The sequence below is a fragment of the Podarcis erhardii genome, assembly GCF_964252035.2.
Source record: "Podarcis erhardii genome assembly, chromosome: 2".
Lineage (NCBI taxonomy): Eukaryota > Metazoa > Chordata > Lepidosauria > Squamata > Lacertidae > Podarcis > Podarcis erhardii.
Window position 1 is genome coordinate 1145601 of NC_138498.1, and position 24970 is coordinate 1170570.

The following is a 24970-nucleotide window of genomic DNA, read 5'->3' on the forward strand; positions in this document are numbered from 1 at the left end:
CCATGATGGGGTTATTTACTTACTCCTCCTACTGCTCCCAGTCGTTGTTCGTCTTCTGTTGATGGCTGCAATCCAAATGATAAATTGGCTATATCCAATATTCCTTTTCCTGGTGATGTTGGTTCCTCTCCAGCCTCCAGTTCCTTCACCAAATTTTCTTCGTGATCTCTCAAGAATTTGTCTTTGTCACTCAATGTCTTTATTCTTATTTTCTTTCCTCTATATTTGAAAGATAGGCCTTGGGGGAATTCCCATCTAAAGAAGATTCTGCTTTTTTTCAGTAATGTAGCCAGGTCTCTGTATTCACCTCTTGCATCCAAGATAGGCTTAGGTATGTCTTTAAAAATCTTGACGAAAGAATCTTCAATTTGCAGTGTTTTTTGGTAGTGCAGATTTAAAATTTTATCTCTTTCTTCCTTTGATCTCAAAGTAATCAAACAGTCTCTTGCCTTGTTCTTTTTTTGTCTTATTCCAAGTCTAAATGCACTCACAATCTTAACTCCGTCCTCCTCCAGGCCCTCTTGCCAAAATTCAAAAAACTCTTTTGTAAGGAAGTCCACCAGGTTGTCCTGCTCACTTTCTGGTACAAATCTCAATCTTAAATTCCGTTCTTTCCTTTGTAGGTCTATCATAGCAAAGGACAAGTCATGGTCCACCAGTTTCTTGACAACCGGTGGTATTTTCTCTTGTGTAGCAATTGCAATCTCCTTTGCCCCCTCTGCAATCTTTCGAGTAGTAGCTGATTCCTCTAAGAGTTTCCCAATATTCTGAGCATTGGCACTAACTTGTACTCCCAGTTCTTTTATACTTGAAGTGTTCAAATCAAGCTTTGCTGCAATCTCAGCTACGTTTTTGTTTGTTTCTGCCACTTGTTTACTTGTGTCGCTCCCTTGTCTCGTAAGCAGTTCCAAAGATTCATTTATTTTCCCCAAAGCCTTTGCTAAGGCGTCTTCTGATGACATAACTTTTGGTTTTACTTGCGAGGCTGCAGCTGCTCCTGTCAGTGAGGGCCTTCTTTGTTGTGAAGTGTCAGTCTTGTATTGTCTGCCGGATCTGAGGTTTTTCTCCTGAAGCTGCTCTATCTTTCCTTTGCCATCTGCCATGCCACTGTCATGCCCAGCCAAGGTCAATCTCACACCTGTAAGTTTGTTTTCAATAGGAAATTTCCAGTGGCTCAGCTTCTAGTAGCTTAGTTGTTTCAAAAAATAACAGAGTCTCCTCGGGGGGGGGGGTGGGAATTTCCAACTTAGTTACAGTTTTTCAAAGAGATATATTCTTTCAAAATCCCCCCCAGCTCTTCCTAAAGGCAACCCCCCCCCCCCAGTTCCAGCTCTTTTCTAAATAGTTGCAAAAATGTAATAGTCTGAAAGGCACTCCTCAAATACTGTATCTTTCAGCAGAGTTTAAGAAAGTTCACCAAGTTGTTCAGCAGTTCATCAATCTCTTTTAGGCAGTCCTCCCCCAGGATATAAAAACAGTGGAGATATTTTCCTCCTCTCTTTTCATGCAGGTACTTAATTCAGTAAAAGTTCTCCCCCACCGCTCCTGCCCGCTAAGTGAGGGACAAATTTTGCTTTTAGCAATGGGTTTCTCTTGCTCTCATACGATCTCCCAAGGTTACAGTTTAGCCGTCTCTTTGCTTTATTGTATCTACAGCTTGGAAAGGCAGACTTCCTTTTTGTACCTTTCCCGTGATGGTCTTCCAAATCTGTTAAATTTTAAGTCCAATTTAAGCTTTTAATCCTACTCACGAGTAGTTGCTCTTAAGTCCAATTTGCCGGAAGAAATCAGCTCTCTCCGATAATGGCGATGCGGCTTCACTCCATGGACTGGGTAACGGCTCTCTGTACCGCGCTCTCCCGCTACCGTTCTGGAGCCTTTAAAAAGGCTCCTTCGCAGTTTGGAGAGAGCCCAAAGGTACCCGCCGAGCCTCCTTGCTCACAGGCTTCACTGCCTGTGATTTCTGAGGGTCCCCGCTTCGCCGTAGCGGCAGGACCCGAACCCGTGGAGCAGACTTCTCTCGGAGCTCCGGGAGAAGTCCGCCATTAATCGCTGGTGCCGACCGGAAGTCCCAGAATGCTGTTCTTCCTTCCCCCTGGTTCCTGATGTAGATCTTCCCTCATCCCTTCTTCCCTGGCACCATTTTGGGGTCTGCCTCAAAATCCCTACAAAAGCCCTTCAAATCCCTACTCATTGGGTGACCATGGGCCAATCACCCTCTCTCAGGCTATAATCCAACTCCACTGGCACTGACCTGAGCTCCTTGAAGGAGCAGCAGGATACAAATGTGAACCAGGTTTCTACAGCTAACACAGTGACAGTGTAGTAATTTTGAAGTGGTTAAAAAAACTGATTTAACTGATTCTAATGTTTTACAATTTTTTATGTGCTGTAAGCAGCCCAGAGTGGCTGGGGAAGCCCAGCCAGATGGACGGGGTATAAATATCATCATCATCATCATCAAGGTATACTTAGAAAAATGCAGAAGCCAGTATCCAAACCCCCCTTCACCATTGCTTTTGTGCTCCCAAGAAAAGTAGAGTTTCTTGAGAAGTTTTGCCATTTGCACAGTGGATTGCTTCTGAAACATACAGTGAAATAGGTATGTGTCTCTGCTGTTCAAAAGGAGGGAGCATCTCCAAGGGCGGAATGAAGCCTTTGGGCATGCCTGAAGTAGCTCTTTCAGTCTTGCTTTTGTATCTTCGCCATATCTGCTAACAAAGGTTGAACACCATTGGGTGGAAAGACAAAAGAAAATCAACATAAACTAGGGATGTCATCAGGACAAGACAATTTGTGCTTACGTGTAAACTATGTGCAAACTTTAAAAACACAACAAATTGTCAGAACTCAGGAACTTAGGCAGAACTTGATCAATTGCTCCCCTGGGGTCCTTTTGGATATAAATTGAATGATGATGACGATATACCGGTAGTTAAATTGTACCGTTATTAACTGGACACAGGAACCTTGTACACTAACAGTGTTGTAATACACACTGAGATGGTAAACCACTTCTCTGGGCTCTACCCCTTTTGGACAGCAGGTGGGAGCTTTCATGACACTCTGTTGCCGTGCTTTAGTCTCAAATTGCTCTCTTGTCCACAGGCTACATCCAGAAGATTAAATCTGGGGAAGACTTTGAATCCTTAGCATCACAATTCAGTGACTGCAGCTCAGCCAAGGCAGGAGGAGACCTGGGTGCTTTTGGAAGGGGTGAGTAGAGCAAGGGTTTCACATGGTACATTGTGTGAACTGCCCTGAGATACTACTATGAAACTTAATCAGTCAACAAATGATAAATACCACTCCCCAAGCAGAGGGAGGTGTTAAAAGGAGGACTGCAAGCCTGCCCCTCTCTGATGAGAGGTTTCTTTCTGCACACACCTTACAAGAAATGGAGTTACTTCAGACACCAAGCCAGTTGGATGCCTTGGAATACAGTGAATCATGAAGTCAGTGATGGTGCTTCAAATCACTCACGTACGCAAGCACTGGGTTATTGGCTCTCCGGTTTGAAGAGGCACACACTGATTGAAAATAGCTCTGTGCTGAGCCTCAGCCGCCTTGGCTAATAACAGTGCAGACCTTGCTGGACAGATGGTGCATTAGGAAGCAGGTTCCCCAGCACAATTGATGTGGCCTTGATAATAGCACTGTAGAGAGAAAGGCCTGCTCCCCCCCCCGTATGAAATGTGAGGGCCCCTCTCCATTCTCTTGTCCTCAGCCACCATGGAGGAGGCGGCCTCAGTCCTGAGAGTCCTGGCACGCTGACAGGGAGAGACTCTCCTCAGCACCAGCCACAACTCTTTTATATCCTTCAGGGCTGCTGTTGTTGAGGGCCACATGCCCATGGCAGGGACTGCGCACCGGTGTTGTGCAGAGCTGAGGATGAGCAGAGACAAAAGTGTTCTGGATTAACTCATCTGGAATAAAGATTGCCCTCTTTCAACTGTCAATTTAGATTAGAATTCCCAATCCTAGGCTGGCCTACTTAGAAGTAAATCCTGCTGGGTTTGATGGGACTACTTTCAAACGAACATACAGGGGGATTTTATATTTTTCCTACAACAGACGAATACATCCATTGCCATGGAATACAAGTGAAAGTAATTCCTAAGTGAGAGTAATTCCGACCCTCGTGTGCTGCCCCCACCCACAAGCACATGGCAGAAGTCTCTCAAGTTGTTCTTAAAATTACTGGGGGACAGTGATATACTGCCCCTTCCAATTGTTCTGAAGTTGTATTGCTGGGGGCACATTTTAAAAGCCACACCTTGGCCCATAGCTTCCCACTCCCTGTCTGTTTTTCCACTGCTGTGGTTGCCCTGCGCCATGTCTGGCTTTGCCTTCTTAGGCTCTCCAGTCTGACTTACTAAGGGTTCCCCCTTACCTTGGGGGAAATGCTGCCACTCTCTTTGGCTTGAGTGTCCTCAGAGTAGTTAGCTCTGCCTGCCTGCTGGAAGCCAACCTTGGACACGGTGAGGCTGTTTACATCCTCCTCTTGCCTGTGCGCAGAGAGAAATGCGCAGAGAGGGCACTGTGGTGCTATGTGCGCATGCTGCTCCAAGTCTCTTATCTGGACTGTGTTGTGGTCATGCTGTGTTGCTGTGCTCTTGAAAGGAATTTGGAGCAGTTTCAGAAGAGAAGGATCCTGGTTAAGTGAACTGGGGTCTCTGGCCTCAAACAAGCCGCTCACAGAAGTTCTTGTGCTATTATTGTGGTGTTCTAGGGCATTGTAGGCTGAGCACTGCATCGTCTGCCCTCTTGCTCCCCAAAGGATCACAGGGAATTGACTGGGCTTTCCCATCTGTTACAACTTAAGGCCTTTCTCTACTTTGTTCCATATGATTAAGCTTTCTGTCTACAGCATCACACCAGCTGAGGCATGGCTTCTTTCCTTCAGCAGGCTTCCGCTGTGTGTTTTGTATTAAAGGATACCTGCTCTTTAACGATTTTGCCACGTGGAGGTTGTTCCTCCTATGTATCGCACCCCCCTGCTGTGTTATACATTTCATTGATCATCTGCCTTTGACCCAGCATCATAGAGCTGGAAGGGATACTATGGGCTATCTAACTTCGCCCCTAGGCATGTGGCCTAAGGCTGCTGGGTCCTGCATTTGTGTGGTTTCATCCTGAAACTGAAGAAATTAGATATCCTTGGTGGGCTGCTTCTGCTATTTCCCCAAGTTCTTCAAGTTTGCCAAAAGAAGCTTGGGGAAAACGAAGTAGTGCCCAGAGGTGACTGGGCAGCTTCTGTTGCTCAGAGGTAGATCTTCAATGCCTTGCACAGCTCTCCTGTCTTTCAGTTTAATACTGCTTATTTACTGAGTATGCCATGGATTGTATCCCGTGGTGCTGACAAAAGGCACTTTAATTCACTGGAGCAGGAAGACTGGCTGTTTTTTTAATTCCCCTGACCCCACCCCCACCCCCTGGAGCCCTCCAAAGAGCCTCACAGGTCTCTTAACCATCAATGTGCCTCCAGTCCGTGGATGCAGCTCCCCTTAGGCTTCACACTAAACGGGGCTGTAGCTCAGGAAGAGGGTACGTTGTTTCTATGGGGACGTCCCTCCCCCACCCCCGCAACCTGCAGCATCTTCCATGAGAAAGGACCACAAGGAGCAGGAATGGGACGTACAGGGCCAGGTAGACCAAGTGTTGCCCCTTCAGCACCTGCATCTTCATGTATGCACCAGGAGCAAGGGAAGCAGGTGCACAGGCGTTTGCTTCTTGTAAACGGTACGTTCTGCTTCTGCTCATGATGGGGAAGAGCAGAGACCAATCCTGAGTGCTGGAGCCCTCCAATTTGCCAGTTCTGTTGCAGCCTGAGCTTCTGAAGTCATGCTTGCAGGCTTAAAGGCCTGAAATTGGCTTTAAAAAATGGGTGTTGTGACTGGTGCCATTTTCTGTTCTTGCATGGCACAGTTTCTGGATATTGGGTGGGGAATGACATTGGATTACACTGGACAAGTGAGAGGGATTTAGGATTAAAGAGCAACACCGGGGACTATTGAAAGTGATGTAGACAGTGGACCTCATCTATCTATCTTTGGTGCTTTTGAGTTCGTATCTTGAAACTGTCCTGCTACTTTTTAAACTTGAAAGATAAGGCTCTGAGAGTCTCAGTGAGCAAGACGAGCCTGTCTGTAGGGTCGCTTGTCCTCAAGGGGCAACTGAACCACCAACACAATAAAATAAATTGTATGAAATTTGTTTTGTGTGTTTGTGCATTATTCTGGGGAGTGAGTCCCCAGATTTCAGCAGATTCTCCAAGGGGTCCAGGACCCCCACTGATTTCAGAACAGTGAGTCAGTAGATCTTGGCATTCTCCCAGTGATGGCTTTCCAGGAGCACAGCAGGGTGTAAAAGCGTCTCCACAGCAAGTAACCAAGTGACCTGGATAGTCACTTCGCACAGCACACCCTCAGAGCGGGAGGGTGGGTTTCTATCGGGAGCCTGATGGGAGACGGGTGGCAAGTTATGAGGTCCCTCTGGCCCTGTGTGTTGCCAGTGTCATTTGTGGAAGCACTTCAAGGCCAAGAGGCTGTTTCAGACTCTCTCAGCCCCATTTTGGGAACTGTAACTTTGATGAAGTGGGAGAAGCGTTCTCTGGCTTTTGACAAAGTTGAAAGAAAAATGCCCAGCTCCAAGACTTCGGTGGTCATGGAAAGGAGTCCATCTTTGAATAGTGCCAATTTACAGGACGGTGGGGGGTGGGGGGAGCCCCTGGCTTCACCCAGGATACTTTTATATAGCCCAAGCTCTTGTGGGCATCTCCCAATGCCATAATCCCTAATAGGGTTGAAAAATGCCTTGGAAAATCTGGATGTATGGCAGCCCACGTTCCTAAAAAAAGCATTTTTTGTGATTTTTGTCTAAAAAGTTCAACAACTTCTTTTCTGCCTTGCCTGTCTAGCATTGGTTTGTGTTTGTTTAGCTGCTAGCCAAGGCACTGCTAACTTTACCTAGCCAAAACTTCTTGTCAGGAATCCGAAGTCTTGATTTGCATGGAGACACTGTTTTATGTGCTCTTCATCTTCATTTCCATGCAGGGCGCTGTTTTGATGACAAATGGCAAGAATTTCTTCCTCAGTCAAATATTTCCTGTTTTTTTAAAAAAGAAAAAGAAAAAAGGATGGTTACTAATATTGGCACATTATGGATTGGGAAGTAATGAAACAGCCATTAATCTTGGGCTGCTGGTGACGGGTTGTTTGGTCTCATTTAGGAACTGTCAGCTCAGGCATAATCCTGGGTGACTTACAGAGGGAGATGCTTTTAGATATGCAGCGAAGCTGCTGAAGTCCCTTTTGTCCACTGGGTGGCACTAATGGCACAAGCAGCTGGTCTGCTCTTCCCAGGCAACACTGCCAGTCTCCTCCTCCTTCTTCATTTTGGGGGGCTGCAAACCATAATTTATGAGAGCTATGAATTCTGGTTACGTTTAGAGATGGAATGGCTCAAGCATTCCAATTTATCTTCTTCAAAAAATATTCCAGGTAATTGACGTTTCCTCTTTTGGCTTTATTGAAGCCCAGGCTGGGAGGCTAAACCTGTTTTTCCTCATTCTGAAATGAAGATTTCTTGGCTTGAGAGTGAAATTGGCTTTTAAAAAGATCAAGTTGGGGAAGGGTTGGAATGGGGCAGAGGAATGTGCATTCTTAGAGGCAAAAGGAATCTCTCTCTCTCTCTCTCTCTCACACACACACACACACACACCAGACTTGTTTGTCCATGGGTATGCAGCACCCTGGAAGCATTCTAAGGACCACCTCCTTGCCAGCCAACCATGACCCCCCATGTCTTGCACTTGGGCTCCACCCTCCCCACCTGTTAGAGGAGCACCACTTCTTCCTGACAATTCTGTTGCATCCTCTGGCTATGCTACTTCATTTCTCGGTGCCACCAGCAGTCTGAGACCCCAGCCTGGCACCATAGCTTTTCCATAAGCCTTTTGCTGGTAAAACATCTTCTAACTGCACTTGTGGAAGACAATGGGCCGAAGCTGTAATGACTAATCCTGGAAGAGGAAGTTCAGAGCTGCAGCCGGAAGAAAAGGCTGTGGATTTAAAGCCTAAAGTAAAGTACTATATAAATTGCACCCAGCCGCCTCAGAGGCGTGATGCGTCCGCAATGCATGGCCCTGTGCAGAGCCTGCAAAGAGATTAGTATATCACCCAAATGTCTTCCATCTCAAAAAGAAAAAAAGAGAGACAAACAAGAAAAAAGCCCATCAAAGATTCATCTGTCAGATGGTCATTAAGCTTTCTGTGCCCATCTCCTTCCTTCCGCAGTGGACTTACAAGGGTCGTAAACTTACATGAGATTTACTTGGCCTTTTCTCACCTGATCCCTGACATGTTGGGCATCTCAAAACAGCAAGTGTTCGTGAAGGCTGTCGGTGCTGAGATCAGGCAACAGAACATCCTTCTCCCTGCCCTCTCCTTCCTCTTGACTCTGGGCATGCAAGTCTGCTGTGAGCGGTGCCCTTTTCTGTAGTTAAAAGCCTCATTGTTTTGAGCTGGGAGCCGCAGACTTCTGGACCGCCTTAAATTGGATGCAGAAGACGCTTGCTCTTCTGGTCTGCTGCATCAGCTTGGGAGCTGGCTTTCTTACCCAAGCATTTCGTGAGCTGTTGCTGTAAAATGAACTCCCTGGCATCTGGGTTGTTGCAGGGCAGCATTTGCAGAAGTTGGGTCCAAAAAGCAGGCCTTGGGCCTGATCTGGGGCTGTTCACAGAGAGGCCTACAAAAGAAATTGGACAGGGAGGAGCAGTTGTCAAGGAGGGTGGAAGCACAGAGCAAGAGCCATTTGAGGGAATGGTTAGTCCTGCGACTATCCTGGGACCAGTCTTGGCCCTCCTTCCTTTTTTCTGCTGTCAAATGGGGACCAATGGGGGTCTGGGCAAGCAGGAGAATCTCAAGTAAGATCATTTCTCCCTGGAATCCATTGAACAGCTGTCATGGCTACGTCCAGGGCATCCAGTTTCCAAGGGCACTTGAGCAGAGTGACATTCTGACTCAAATGCTCCATCTGTACAGCAGAGGGGCACCCTCTTCCAGGCTGCTGTTGCAACCTAGCGGTTTGAGTCAACCCTGTGCAAGGAGCTGTACAGGGTTAAGAGTCCTTTGTCTAGAGGGCTTGTTGCACAACGCAGGGGTGTGTGAGAGGGAGGGGGGGGGGAGGCATGGCCTACAAGAGGTACATCTGGCACCTTAATTGTCCAGGTTTTGTCATATGTTGATGACTCACCTCTTTACCCTTTCCTTTGATGCTTGAGATAAGTATTTTTGAGACCCACCCTGTTCTTGTGATTGCAGTTTGTTTCCAACTCTTAGTAATGTTTTATATGGTTGCGACCCTCCTGGGATGTTATGGTGAAGGGCTGGTAATAAATCAAATGGTTGATTTTTATATATAAATGTTGCTGAATGAGGTGGTAGGATAAACTGTGGAAGGGGAGGGGGTAAATCAATTTTTAAGATCCTCTCCTATTAAAACAAAAACAAAAAAACCACACCTCTGCAGCTAATTGGCACAACAGGAAGAAGATGAGATTAGAAGCTTCTTACCTGATGTACTAGTTTTCTACTTGTAGGAAGCCTTGTTCATTGGCAAGTTTTTATGCAGGGAGAGCATTCAAACATAGAATCCCCCACCTGCCATCCCATTTGGTGCACTCCATCCTGACCCATTATCTCCCCCTCATTTTGCTCTCTTTGTGGACCATCCTGACTGTGAGTAACAAGGAGAGATTGGGTAGCAAAGGAGGTGCACATAAAGGAGGACAGGAGCAACTCGGGACTCTACTTTTAAATGACTTGGAGTGCTTGATTTAGAAGGTGTTTGCTCATATCTCTCAGATATTTGAGTCTTGGCTGAGGATGCGCACAGCACTATACTTAACCCCTTTTTTTGCTGGTAAGCTCATTTAAGGCTGGCCTGTTCAGTGTGTGTGTTCATTTATGGATCACCCACCATGTCAATTTGGTACAATTCAAACATTGGACTGTTTTTGCAGAGTGGAGTGTGTGTTTGGGTGCCTAGTATCAGAGACACGGCAAGCTGGAGACTTGCCAAGAGAGAGAACATGCATATGTATCCAATAATGAAGAATTAATTATTTTATGTTAGCCCTGATGAAGATCTTTTAGATTGTCCCCAAACTTTCAGGCTCGTTCATAAGATCAGAGCAGAGGTCACATCCAAATCCTAAACTAGGGACCTGTTGTCACTGGCACACATTGGCCACCCAAATACTTGAGCTCATGTAATTGCTTGTCTGCTTTATTTTCTTACCTTGTTCTGGTCAACAATGACAAAATTTGCTATCCCTTATATGTTTTCTTGCGGCTTGTTTCAAGGTAACACTTGATCTGATTACAGATAGGTAGCCGTGTTGGTCTGCCATAGTCAAAACAAAACAAATTCCTTCCAGTAGCACCTTAAAGACCAACTAAGACTTAGTTGGTCTTTAAGGTGCTACTGGAAGGAATTTGTTTTGTTTTGACTTGATCTGATGTCTTTTGTCCTCTTCCAGTGTTTAATTGAAATCTCTTTTCCATCTGACAGGTCAAATGCAGAAACCTTTTGAAGATGCCTCGTTTGCGCTGAGGCCTGGCGAGATGAGCGGACCAGTATTCACAGATTCAGGGATCCATATCATCCTGCGTACAGAGTGAAAGTGCCTTGGCGCGACACACTTGGAAAGGAAAGGAAAGGGTGGCGGGGGAAAGGAACAAGAGAACCTTTATTCCAACCCCTCTGTGCGCTCTCTATGCCGAACAAACTCCATATATAGCTTTTCAATTTTTTTTTTTTAATTTTATATATGGAAAAACACACCCCTTGTTTTCATATCTCAGTGCCTCCTTTGGCACCTCAATGCAATGTCTTTCCCCACCTGTAGAGATGCATGGTTAGCTGAGGCAGAAAATGCATTTGAAACTAAGAGACAGCAGCATCTTTCATAGGCACAGTGAGGAGGATGTTTTAAAGGAAATAAATAAATAAACCCACAGCCACTTGAGTCTGATATTGACGATTTCTCCAGTTCAGGAGACGCGCCTGTGCTGCAGGGTCATACTTCAACGCTTTCTCTCCACATCCAACTTGTAATAGAGTTATTTATTACAGGGCTCCACTGATGGTGGCAAAACTTAGCTCTTGGTGTTTTAGATAGAAAGAAAATATATTCCACTAGTGTCCGCCCTTGTTTAGGTTAAAACGTAATGCCTCCTCCCCCACCCCACCCCTATCCTCTTCTCTCGCTTGGAATTCAGGGCATTGAGTTTTCCAGTTGACCAATCATTGCTAAATTGCTCTTGGATCCGTAATGAAAGCCATTATTCTGCAGTATGGCCTGGCAGATTCCCTTTGAATTGTGAATTCAAATAATATATACAGTGCCCTAACTGAGCTATGATAATCCATGCATGGAGCCCACCAGGCTTCTCCATTCACTTCCATAGGGGGGAATTTTCCATGTGTGCAAAGGGATGTGCAGGCGGCATTGCCCCCTCCATGGAAGTGCATGGAAGAGAACTGCTTGTGGGGGAATTTGGAGCAGATGTCTGAGCATGCCCAGGGCTCTGGATCTGGAGGCCCAGCTTTTAACCTGTCGTGTTGGCTTCCAGTATGTTTTCATGTTGACTTAAAACTTGAAGATGCCTTTTAAGGACAAGCAAAGACTTTAGCCATTGATGCCCTTCCCATTCAGCTCTTCCCCCTCCCCAAATTTATACCTGTGTAAAATTATATTACAATTAATTGTATGTTAATCATTCCTGTGTGCAGTTCTTGCTGTTGAAATGCCATCCCAAAGGAAGACCATTAGACATAGACTTCCAGGTTTCCCCCCCTTTTCCTTTTTTTCCAAAGAGGCAGGTCATGATCCATTTGTGGTTTAAGAATACTGTAAAGTCACCCTTTCAGTTATGCTACGTTGCTTTCTGTTTACTAAGATCAGTAAGATTCCTACCAATTTCCTCGCTTTTGGTCTGATGCAAGCAAGCTTTGTGTGTGTATATAGCTGTATAGAGAGTGTGTTCGAGTTCTCTTATGCAAGAATAATTAAAAAAAAAAACCCCTCACCTGTTAAACATCATAGGTTTGACCTTGTCCCTTTCTTTCTTGACATCTCCTTGTATGTATCTCATTTTGTTGTTTCTCTTGCAAGGTTTGATCATAAATAAAGTTTTTAGTGCAGGCCCCTGCAGCTTGTGAACCACCAATCCCAAATGCCGTTTGCCTAGCCATTCATGGCGACTCCTTTATTACTTGCCAATCTTGTGTGCATGGTGTATGTTGGATTTGCAGTGCTGAGCAACCTGGGGGGCAGAGAAGGCTGGTGGGCAACTGCATATATCTGCTGTGTGGTGTTTGGTTTGGTCACACGCTGGATGGGCAGGCTTGCACTAAAAACCAGATTTGAAGTGTTTATTGGAACAAAACCTTTCTGAGTTGGAAGAGTCCGTGGAAAAGATCAGGTGTTTGTTCCAGGTGTCAAGGAGCCAGTTCACCCAAGGCTGCATGTTGGTAGAGCTGGAGAGGGCTGCAGAGCGGGAGACGGTGAGTGGCAAGGGAAAGCTCATGTTTTCCAAGGTGTCCAAATGCTTTGGACTATTATTATTATCATTATTATAATTTGAATTTATATACCACCCTATACCTGGAGGTCTCAGGGCGGTTCACAGAACAAAAATCTCTTGGACTTGTTCACATTTAGTGGGATTTTTCTCCAAGTCCATTTTAAGCAGGAGGCCCTGCCTTCAGCTGCATGACTAATTTGGTTTGTGTGTGAGAGAGATACATACCAATTCCAATTTGGCAAATTGGGATCTGAGTTTTAATCTTGCTTTGACACCTTCTAAATGTTCCTTATTGGAGGTTGGGTGTACATTTAACCTTGAGAGCGCCAATTTTTGAAACAAAACTTGGTCTTTTTGATCTTGCATAAATTAGGAATAATTAAATAGGACAATTATGTGCTCCAGACAGAATATATTACCCCCAACGCCACAGAAAAACCCACACAATTTAGGCAGTGGGATGCCATAAACAGCACAAGCAGCGCATTGGATCTGGCTGGGTCCCAAACCAAGCTGGTTAGTTTAGGGTTGACCTGGGATGTGTCTCTTGGTTGAGGCAGCCCTGGGTCACCTGGGGTTGGGTTGAGAAGGGTGGTGTGGTGGCTTGAAAGGGTGACAGGAAATGTGCAGGAAGCCTGTGTAATCTTCCCCCACCCCCAGGGCCACATGTTTAATTTGATTTTAAAACTGTAATTAAACATTGCAAGGCCTCCAGATCAGATCAGGGCCTGGGTTGGAGCAGGGCTGCTCTGAAGCACTGGATCAGGCCTCAAATTGGATTGGGGGAACAGTGTACAGCCCTAACATAGACCCATTACACCAGTGTCAGCAGCACCCAAGATTTGACACTGGCTGTTAACCAAACAACAACAAGAAGAAATTGAATTTTGGGCAATTGACCATTTTAAAGTTGTACACCTTTCTATTTCAATTCAAGTGAAGACAGACAATTTTTGTGTGATTTCTGTGAACCCTGGTTCTGAAGCAGCCTGGTATTTACCAGTAATCCAATGATAGGATTAAATAGAAACATTCATCGGGCCCTTGTCTTCAGTTTAAGAAGCTTCTGCAGAACTGAAACTCATGGAAATAAGTATCCTGAAATCGTACTCAGTTTCTAACTTGTGCCAGTTGGCTGAAGTCCTGCACTATAATGGAATTTATGTTTGCAAGGTAGTGTCAGCAGGGATTTGGTGGACCAGATGCAGGCCAGGTGCCATGCAGGGGCATCCTGGTACCCTCCAGAAGTTTGGGATTTCACCTCCCATCTCCCCTACCATTGGTCATTCTGGCTGGGGCTGATGAGAGATCAACAGCATCTGGGGGGCAGCAGGTTGGGGAAAGTTGTGGGGAGGAAGTTGCCCGAATCATCCCACCCCACGGGCACTCAGTGAGATCATTATTGCATGATCCCTAGCATTCACTTGGCTGCCTGCATTGGGGGGTCTTAAATCAAGTCTTTCTGAAAACTTACCTCTTTCCTGTGGCATTCTCGGGAATGTTTGGAGACTCCTCTCTGCAGTGTGGTTGGTGGGGACGAGATAGCATCTCCTTTCCCTGCTCCCACCAGAGACTATAAATTTTAAAACTAGCCCAATTGATTTGGGGCCAGATCCAGGTCAGGTGTTCCTTGGGTTGGCCTGATGTGCGGGGTTGATGTGCTCAGCTAACAAATGACCTTATCACCTTTTAAATCTTAAATCTCTCAGAATTTCTGAACAACAGGTGCTTCCTGCTAGTAAATAGAGAGTAGCTGTTCTTGTTTTACAGGAGCAACTGAGCCTATGTGTGTCTTGCCAAAGGGCCCACTGAGTTTTTTACAGGTTTTTTTACAAGGGGAGATGTACCTTGCCCAATATCACCACCGCAATTTCCCTCACCATCTAAATTTCTTGTGGCAAGGATATTGGAGCATTGGATGGAAGTTTGTATCCATGGCAACTCATCGATTTCTTTATTTTTTGTATAAATCTCCCAGTAGCAGAGTGACAGGCAGGTGAAATTAGAGGAGTGGAAGCAAATTTACCCCAAATGACCATGATGAGCCCAGGATGAAAGGAGGAGAAAGGGAAATGTGGGTATCATCATTGATAAAAAGTTGGTAAAATGGCCAGGATTAAATATTGGCAAATGGGTAACTCCTGAAGCAAAGCTTGAGCATGACCTTCCTTTCTGCAACACAGTGCAGTCTTCAACTAATTCTACCCTGTGGGCTGACTAATCAGGATTAACCTCAGTCAAAGATAGCTGTTTAAGCCTTTCTCAGTCTCAAATAGGGAGCACAATCCCCACTGAAATAGAGGGAGAGCTGTGCTTTTTGCATAGCTCATTGATTTCCATGTAGGTTGGGTAGGAGAAGATCCCCTCTGGTTTGCATCCTAGATGGCCGCTATTGTCTCTCAAACAGTAACAAAACATCTCCAAAGTATTGCCTACAGTGCCTGCAGTGTCCACATTGACACACAATGCTAAACCAAATAATGGCTCAGAGTAAACTCTGCTCCTTCCCGGTGCTTTTGCTCCTGCCCTGCCCTGAGTTAAGCTGTGTTTTGGCTTAGTGTGGCATCTTAGCCCAGGCTTGTAATTTAGTGTGTCCAAACAAGCCACAAGTTGTGAACCATACAACAAATTGTGGTAGCAATTCGCAAGTGAAACCATGAGCCTGGGTTTGTACAGCACGCTAAGCCCAACCATTGCTTGGCATGGAACAGCTGGAGAAGGAGGGAGCATCAAAGTAGTGGCAACCTCTCTAGGAGGTTTGGCTTAGCTTTCCTTGTGATCTGGTCTGGTATGTTAGCAGTGTCTCATCTGGGCAGCAGACAGGCCTAGACTTGCTGAGCTTCAGTCAGATTTGCATCATCTAGCAGGGGCAAATATTTTGCAGTTTTTAAAATGTTAATAAATATTTTTTTAAAAAAAATCTAGCAGGGCCAAATACTATGGAAGTCTTTATCGGAAACTGCTGCAGTCAGAGCAGCTAATATTGGGGCTAGATCAACTCATGTCCTATGTAAAATAATAATAATAAGCATCCTACTCTGTTCACTGTTCTCTGGACCCTTCTGTCTTTTAAGTATTGAAGAGCTTTCTAAAGATGAGAATTCTGACACATGTTCAGAATTTGAAAGGTATCATCAGTGAATGAGCTTATCCCTGCTCTATTTGGCTTGAGCCTAGGTAAAAATTTGGAACTGAGTGTTTTAGGGAGCTCTGTGCAAATTTTATACAGTGGTGCCTTGCAAGACGAAATTAATCCGTCTCTTCGTCTAGCGGTTTTTTCATCTTGCAAAACAAGCCCATTGACGGCTTAGCGGATTAGCGCTATTAGCGGCTTAGCGGCTTTTAGTGGCTTAGCAGCTTAGCGGATCAGCTGATAAGCGGCTTAGCGGCTTAGAAAAAGGGGGGGAAGGGGAAAAAACCCGCAGGAACTTGCAAGACATTTTCGTCTTGCGAAGCAAGCCCATAGGGAAATTCGTTTTGCGAAGCGCCTCCAAAACGGAAAACCCTTTCGTCTTGCGGGTTTTCCGTCTTGCGAGGCGTTCGTCTTGCGGGGCACCACTGTATCTGGCTTGTGAGTGAAAACGTTTGGCCCCCAATGCTTTTGCCTCCAGCAGGTGTCTAGTTTCTAGGCCTAATTTTAACTGCAGGACAGGATGAAAGCATTTGCTATCTGTTTCGTCCAATAATGTTTCTGACTCTTCCGAAGACTGTTGGGCAGCTTTCAGGCAACTGTTCATAATTTATTGTTGGGGAGTTCCTGTTCCTGCATCAAGACTGTATCATCTGGAAATCAGCAGAGGAATTCTCTGTTTCTTTATAGTCACAGTCTTCCAATACCCGTCAAGAGGCATTGACCAGTGGCAGGATTATTTCTGGGTTTCAAGCAGAATTGCAGTTAGGGGAATAGTACAGTTTCCTGCACAACTATTTTCTGGGTCACTTCCATCCAAAGCATGGGTTGGCATACTGAGGCCCGTGGGCCGGATCAGGCCCAATTGCCTTCTAAATCCGGCCTGCGGGCGGTCCGGGAATCGCCGCATGGATCGCCAGCTCGCGGATCGCCAGCGTGTGCATTCTTTCCCCTTCTCTCTCCCTCACACGGTGGCGGCGGCTCCTCTCTCCCTCCTCCTGGCTTTTCCCCGCCTGCCTAGAGGAGGAAGGGGGATGGGCTTTGTTGGTGCCAGCCCCTCTCTAGAGCCCTTTCACACACCGCTCATCATCCCTCCGCAACCACCAGCAACCCCTGCCACTCGCAAGACAGAGGAGCCACAGTTGGCTGAGCGCCCCTCTCGAGCAACCACCATCTAAAGCAGCCCCTTTCCGGAGCCCTTTCACGCACCGCTCACAGGACACAGGAGCCGTGGTTGGCTGAGCGCCCTCTCGAGTGGCCATTTAAAGCAGCCCCTCTCCGGAGCCCTTTCGCGTGCTGCTCATCGTCCCTCGTTCTCCCCCCCCCAAAAAATATAGTCTGGCCCCCCACAAGGTCTGAGGGACAGTGAACCAGCCCCCTGCTGAAAAAGTTTGAGGACCCCTGATCCAAAGGGTTCTCCAAATCCACACTGAAAAAGGCTAGTAGAGAACCACCACCTTGGGAGACTTCCGGGTTAGCGCCATCGGCAATGGCGGAGCTCCTCTGACAGAGAGGAACCCGCTCCGCGAAAATCGGGTCTTGCCACCGCGGCGAAGGCGGAGACCCTTTAGAAATCCCAAGCGGAGGAAGCCTGGGAACGTGGGATGCGGCTGACACCAGGAGCGCCTCCCCTACTCGCAGGGAAACCCTTTTTCAGGGATCCGAAGTGACGTTGGGTGAGCGGTGCGGTGTTTTGAATCGACCGCTATTTTTTACGGAGTGAAGCCGCACAGCCGTTGCCGGAGAGCGCTGACTTTTTCCTGTGGACAATTGGATTTTAAACAACAACCTGTGAGTAGAACGGAAAATTGGACCTTTAAATAAGTTAATTTGGCACCGAACGGGGAAGGCTCAAACAGGAAGTCCACCTTCCCTTTCTGTAAATAGACTGAAGCAAAGTAGTTGCTAACTAAGGTCTTGGAAAGGTCTATGTAAAGGACCAAAAGTCCACTGATTGAAATTATTTAATCCCCCCTGGAAGCGGGGGGAGAATCTGTAGGAGAAGGTGAAAATTTAAAATTTAAAATTGAAGCACCACGTCTCTGAACCTGGGAGCGGTTTGCAAAAAGCCCATCGACGGTGAACAGGATAAATTTTGACAGCTAGTCTAAAAGAAGGACATGGTTTCCATTGTCCGCTTCTGCGCTTAAAAAGAAGAAAAAGTAACTAAAAATTGTTACTAAATTTACTTTTGGAATTGTGCTGGAAAGGATTGATACAAATGAAGTCTGGCTTCCTCTAGAGGGAGCCTTGGGACATTGTTCCAAGGGTGCAGCTGCTAAGATAAAGGCTGTGGGAAACCAGCTTTGACCTTGAACATCTCAAGAATGTCGGCTAAGGAAGAAGTAGTCTCTGTACTGAATAGGACATTCTATTTGTTGGGAAAGTTACATAAACAGATAGATGTCATGGCTACCAATATTGACATCTTGGGAACAAAAGTGGGCAGCAGTACAGAAGTTGACAAAATTCTGGCACAGGTATCTATTTTAATTGAACAAATTGATGAATTGGAGAAGGAGAAAGTCGCTCTTGCTGAATATAATGCAATACAAGGGGAAGCCTTAACCTTACAGAGGCAAATGGAGGATTATAAGTTGAAGCCCTATATGACTGTAACTAGGAAAAGCCAGATTGTAAAGATGGGAGCCTGGCCTGGTTTGGAAAAGGAAAGTTGGAGAGATCCCCTTATGCAGGGATCAATCGACTTTTGGGATATGGATTTGGGCCAGGAGGAGCTTGGAGCTTTGGGGGCCTTTGGACTTGGAGGAGTGGTGAAACAAGATTTGGAATACTTTGTGGGCCCTAGCCTCAACTATGGAAATCGGGCGGACTTGTTAAGAAGGAATCTAAGCATCGTTGGGTTGGAGCTCCCCCGAGATCTGCTTTTTAGCATCAAAGATTATCAAGAAGATCGGCAGAAGGGACGTCAAGAAGAGTTAAGAGCCTCGGATATAAGATCTCCAGGTTGATGGACTGTTGGAGGTTGATGGAACTGGCGGCAGGGGCCGAGACCGGGGAGGGGAGACGGTGGAAGAAAATTGGGAATTTGAAGTGTATATATGGAGACTTTAAAAAAAAAAAATTAATGAGAGATGGAAAAATCGTGGAATGAAATTTTTATGACCCATGGGGAAATGTCTTAAGAGATCAAATATATTAGTTTTAACGAGAAATAAGATTAAATAAAGTAAAAATGGATGGTTAATTGGTGAAAGAAGAGAATGTAAAATTACAGTATATTAAGATAAATTATTAGGATAAAAACAAGGATGAAGGATTTGCTGAAATATTTAACTGAACTAGAATACATAGAGGGGAGGTGTGAGGACGTCAAGGAAATAAGCTAAAGAAAGTTATGTAAAGGTTTGATTTGTTCTTTTTTTGACTGTATTTTTTTCTTTTTTATCTGTTTTTATTTTTTATTTTTTCTTTGATGTGACTTGTTTTTATGTATTGTTTCTCTTTGTAACCTTTAAAATTTGAATAAATATCATTAAAAAAAGAGAGAGAGAACCACCACCTGGGAGTTCTTACAGGATTGTGACCTCTGTCCACAGGATTAAGGTGAAACATCATTTGTGCTTTCATTTTCCTTATGATGATCTATAAAAGGGCTGTGCTTTGAGAAAATGGCAAACTCTGAGTGTAAAATTCATCCTGGAACTCTGGATTTCGTTTTAGTTGTACTAAAGTACATGTAGATCTTAGTTCATGTAGATTTAGGCTGGGAGATGTAACAGCAGTAAATGATAGGTGTTAGGTCAAAGGAGAAGGGGTGGTAGCTCAGTAGCAGAACACATGTTTTCCATATAGATCACAGATTTTATCTGTGATACCTCCGAATTTTTATTTTTTTATGGACCGAAGAGCAAATAATGTGAAAGTGGGTTGGAACAGGTGTAGAGAACTGTTGAACTACAACTCCCATCAGTCCAGCCATCATGGTCAATGACCAGGGATGATGGGAATTATCATTCATAGAATCATAGAGTTGGAAGAGACCACAAGAGCCATGGAGTCCAACCCCCTGCCAAGCAGGAAACACCATCAGAGCACTCCTGACATATGGTTGTCAAGCCTCTGCTTAAAGACCTCCAAAGAAGGAGACTCCACCACACTCCTTGGCAGCAAATTCCACTGTCGAACAGCTCTTACTGTCAGGAAGTTCTTCCTAATGTTTAGGTGGAATCTTCTTTCTTGTGGTTTGGAGCCATTGCTCCATGTCCGCTTCTCTGGAGCAGCAGAAAACAACCTTTCTAACTCCTCTATGTGACATCCTTTTATATATTTGAACATGGCTATCATATCACCCCTTAACCTCCTCTTCTCCAGGCTAAACATGCCCAGCTCCCTTAGCCGTTCCTCATAAGGCATCGTTTCCAGGCCTTTGACCATTTTGGTTGCCCTCCTCTGGACCCGTTCCAGTTTGTCAGTGTCCTTCTTGAACTGTGGTGCCCAGAACTGGACACAGTACTCCAGGTGAGGTCTGACCAGAGCAGAATACAGTGGCACTATTACTTCCCTTGATCTAGATGCTATACTCCTATTGATGCAGCCCAGAATTGCATTGGCTTTTTTAGCTGCCGCGTCACACTGTTGGCTCATGTCAAGTTTGTGGTCAACCAAGACTCCTAGATCCTTTTTTTTTTTTTAATACTTTTTTATTCGAGCTTTAAATAATACACATGTCTATTACTGGTGATGGCTGCTATTTTTTCTTGTAAAGAAAATTAGGGAGGCTCTATGCCGGGAAGGGGCATTTTAGGGTAAGGTGGGTTGCCAAAATTATTTTAATTGGTGTTTTATCAAATTCCTCATTAGTTTCTCCTCGACTTGTGTAACATGTATATTCTTCTATAGCCCAGATGGACTTATCTTCTAAGAAATAAATTGAAATTGAAAATTTAAATTTACTTTGGGGGCTCTCCTGTGCTCTGGGAATCAAAACAAAAAACTTTCATGGTGTTTATCAGGGTAACAATTTTGGAAAACAGGCTGAAGCCAAAACAAAACCCACTAGTTCCAAGTTTCTGCAGCAACTTCTGTTTGGGGTAATGGAGAGTCACTCTGATTAAAATTTGTACCCAGAGCAAGCAGCAAAACAAAAACAAAAACAAATTGGGGTTCATTGCACAAGCCTGCCCACTCCTCCCTTTCCGGCATGCTGGGTCGATATGACATCACTTCCTCTCAGCTGTTTTCTGGCCTTCTTCCCAGGGCCGCAGTCCAGCTTCGCTGAGCTGTGGGCTCTGCAGTGCAGAGATCACAGAAAGCCCTTGAAAGTCGTTTGGTTGACAGCCACCATAACACTTTCTGACCACATCAGATCTGCAGCATTCACTTCCCTGGAAAGATCATTTACAGAATTTCTTCTGGTTTTAATCCAAGCCCCCACCCCCCAAGGAACACACTGTCACATCCAGAGAGATCAATCACTGGACTGTGGCTGGTCACAAGCCATTAGGAAAGAAAACTCTCAATTGGTGAAGAGCAAGACCTTGGCTCGCACACATTTGTGAAAAGGTGGGCATACATCCCAGAAATGTGGACATCTGCATTGATTGAATGCCATCCAATATAGCTATCATTTAACATTAATTCCAGAGCTGCGGGTGGTGGTTCCAGAAATGTGTACGGTCATGACTATGCCACGCAGCACAGGACACATCCAGAGCTCCATAGGGGTGCCAACTAGGGGTACCAACGCTATGGGGACGAGGTGTCTTTGGGGCCCCCAGTATCTGTTGGGAAGGGGTGGAGGAGGCTGAGCATGAAGCAGAGCATTGCTTCAATGGCTGGCTCCTTCTGAGTTTAAGAGAGGAGCCACCGGCCACTGAAGTTGTGTTGCACTGGGCTCCACGCTCTGCCTCCTCTCAACAATACAACATCGTGCACACAACACATGCCAGGTGCATGATGACACACATGTGCAACATCTCCATCCTTCTCCCTGCTGAGTTCTACAATATCTACTCAGTCTCAGAGGACAAAGGAGGATAAAGGCACACACTTGGAAGAGGGCAGGCAGGAGCTGACTGGGGGCAGATTGGGGTTGGTTGGGCAGGACCCCTATTTGCCCTAATGGACAAGTCTCCAATGAAGCACCAGAGCTATCTTTAAATTTGAGCTAATAAAGGGTGAACTGAGAAAGACACTCCATTTCACACACATACAACCCCCCCCCCCACCACCAAATGAGCAGCCCTGCACTGAGCTGGAAGGTGTCTAGCATCCATCCCTCACCAGGGTCCTCAAACTTTTTCAGCAGGGGGCCGGTCCACTGTTCCTCGGACCTTGTGGGGGGGGGGATGAACAAGGGATGATGAGCGGTGCACGAAAGGGCTCCGGAGAGGGGCTGGCACCAACAAAGCCCGGCCCCCTTCTTGCTCTAGGCAGGGCGAGGAGAAGCCAGGAGGAGGGAGGGAGGAGGCACCACCGCTGTCGCCCTGTGAGGGAGAGGGAGGGAGAGGGAAAGAACACGTGTGTGGTGATCCACACGCTGGCAATCCACACGGCAATTCCCAAACCGTGCGCGTGCTGGATTTAGAAGGCAATTGGGCCTGATCCAGCCCACGGGCCTTAGTATTCCAACCCATGCCTCAGTGAGTTTCATAACAAAGATTATTGAAACCTCAAAGAAGCAAAAGCTGTTTCTCAAGAATGTATGTGACCGTACAAACAAAATAATTTTCAGATGTATGAGTTTTTAAAGAGTATTGGGGTGGGGAGATGTCATATCCTTAGTGTTGCCAAGACAGACTGAATATCAATAGTCATATGGTGTAGAATGAAATGAAGGATAACTACAGTAAAATTTAAATGAGGTAAATCAGGAAAGGAATTTTCAATATGCCACAGAATGCAGCCAAGATCTTGGATGCACCTAAAGTGGCTGTTTGGATCCTTCTTGTTGTGTTAGTCTAAAAACTTATTTTACATCTCATTATATAGGAAAGATCCTATAATAAGAAACTCAAGAACACCAGGCAGCATTTACTTTAGAGTTTTGAAGGTGATTTGCTTACATTATGTTGCCACTAAGGATGGGGAATAAATTCAATTCAGCTTGCATTTAAAGGTGAATCTATTAAATTCAAGTTTTATGAATCAATATGCAAACTGAATCCTTTGAATTTCGCACATCCAATTTGTGTGATGCAGTTCTCCAGTGTTTACAAAAAGTGGGAATAAAAATGAAGATATATGATTCTAAGATGAAGGGCAGTATAGAAATTTAATAAATAATAATATAATGGTGAAAATAACTTACAAGAATGCATTGTATATTAGGGGAAATTGCTCACAAAATGTGCACATTAGTCAAAACTGCATATAAACATCTATTTATTAGAATCATAGAATCATAGAGTTGGAAGAGACCACAAGGGCCATCGAGTCCAACCCCCTGCCAAGCAGGAAACACCATCAGAGCACTCCTGACATATGGTTGTCAAGCCTCTGCTTAAAGACCTCCAAAGAAGGAGACTCCACCACACTCCTTGGCAGCAAATTCCACTGTCGAACAGCTCTTACTGTCAGGAAGTTCTTCCTAATGTTTAGGTGGAATCTTCTTTCTTGTAGTTTGGAACCATTGCTCCATGTCCGCTTCTCTGGAGCAGCAGAAAACAACCTTTCTAACTCCTCTATGTGACATCCTTTTATAAGGCATCGTTTCCAGGCCTTTGACCATTTTGGTTGCCCTCCTCTGGACACGTTCCAGTTTGTCAGTGTCCTTCTTGAACTGTGGTGCCCAGAACTGGACACAGTACTCCAGGTGAGGTCTGACCAGAGCAGAATACAGTGGCACTATTACTTCCCTTGATCTAGATGCTATACTCCTATTGATGCAGCCCAGAATTGCATTGGCTTTTTTAGCTGCCGCGTCACACTGTTGGCTCATGTCAAGTTTGTGGTCAACCAAGACTCCTAGATCCTTTTCACATGTACTGCTCTCAAGCCAGGTGTCACCCATCTTGTATTTGTGCCTCTCATTTTTTTTGCCCAAGTGCAATACTTTACATTTCTCCCTGTTAAAATTCATCTTGTTTGTTTTGGCCCAGTTCTCTAATCTGTCAAGGTCGTTTTGAAGTGTGATCCTGTCCTCTGGGGTGTTAGCCACCCCTCCCAGTTTGGTGTCATCTGCAAATTTGATCAGGATGCCCTTGAGTCCATCATCCAAGTCGTTGATCAAGATGTTGAATAAGACCGGGCCCAAGACAGAACCCTGTGGCACCCCACTAGTCACTCTTCTCCAGGATGAAGAGGAACCATTGATGAGAACCCTTTGGGTTCGGTCAGTCAGCCAGTTACAAATCCACTGAGTGGTAGCATAGTCAAGTCCGCATTTTACCAGCTTCTTTACAAGAATATCATGGGGCACCTTGTCAAATGCCTTGCTGAAATCAAGGTAGGCTACATCCACTGCGTTCCCTTCATCTACCAGGCTTGTAATTCTGTCAAAAAATGAGATCAGGTTAGTCTGACATGACTTATTTTTCAGAAATCCATGCTGACTATTGGTGATCACAGTATTCCTTTCTAGGTGCTCACAGACTGTTTGCTTAATGATCTGCTCCAGAATCTTCCCTGGTATTGATGTCAGACTGACTGGGCGGTAATTATTTGGGTCGTCTCTTTTCCCCTTTTTGAAAATAGGGACAACATTTGCCCTCCTCCAGTCTGCCGGGACTTTGCCTGTTCTCCAGGAATTCTCAAAGATGACTGCCAGTGGTTCTGAGATCACACCTGCCAGTTCTTTTAATACTCTTGGATGCAGTTCATCTGGCCCTGGAGACTTGAATACATCTAAACTAGCCAAGTATTCTTGTACTATCTCCTTAGTTATTCTGGGCTGTGTTTCCTCTGCTGAATCATTTGCTCCAAATTCTTCAGGTCGGGCATTGTTTTCTTTATCGGAGAAGACTGAGGCAAAGAAGGCATTGAGGAGTTCAGCCCTTTCTGTGTCCCCTGTTTGCATTTCACTATCTTCTCCTCTGAGTGACCCCACGGTTTCTTTGTTCTTCCTTTTGCTACGAACATACCCATAAAAGCCTTTTTTGTTGCTTTAAACCTCTCTAACAAGCCTGAGTTCATTCTGTGCTTTAGCTTTTCTGACTTTGTGTCTACACGTGCTGGCTATTTGTTTGAATTCCTCTTTGGTGGTTTCCCCCCTTTTCCATTTTTTGTACACATCCTTTTTTAATCTTAACTCAGTTAAAAGTTCTTTACATAGCCACCCTGGCTT

At 45.3% G+C, this 24970-nt stretch overlaps 1 protein-coding gene across 1 annotated transcript in view; it reads left to right on the forward strand.

Annotated features, from left to right (window-relative positions):
* PIN1 (peptidylprolyl cis/trans isomerase, NIMA-interacting 1) overlaps positions 1-12109 on the forward strand; it is a 52409-nt gene extending 40300 nt beyond the window's left edge. The window contains exons 3-4 of the mRNA XM_081851622.1: positions 3109-3216; positions 10576-12109. Coding sequence (XP_081707748.1) covers positions 3109-3216; positions 10576-10685 — 218 coding nt within the window. The 3' untranslated portion in view covers positions 10686-12109. The remainder of the gene's footprint in view (positions 1-3108; positions 3217-10575) is intronic.
* The last annotated feature ends 12861 nt before the right edge of the window (positions 12110-24970 follow it).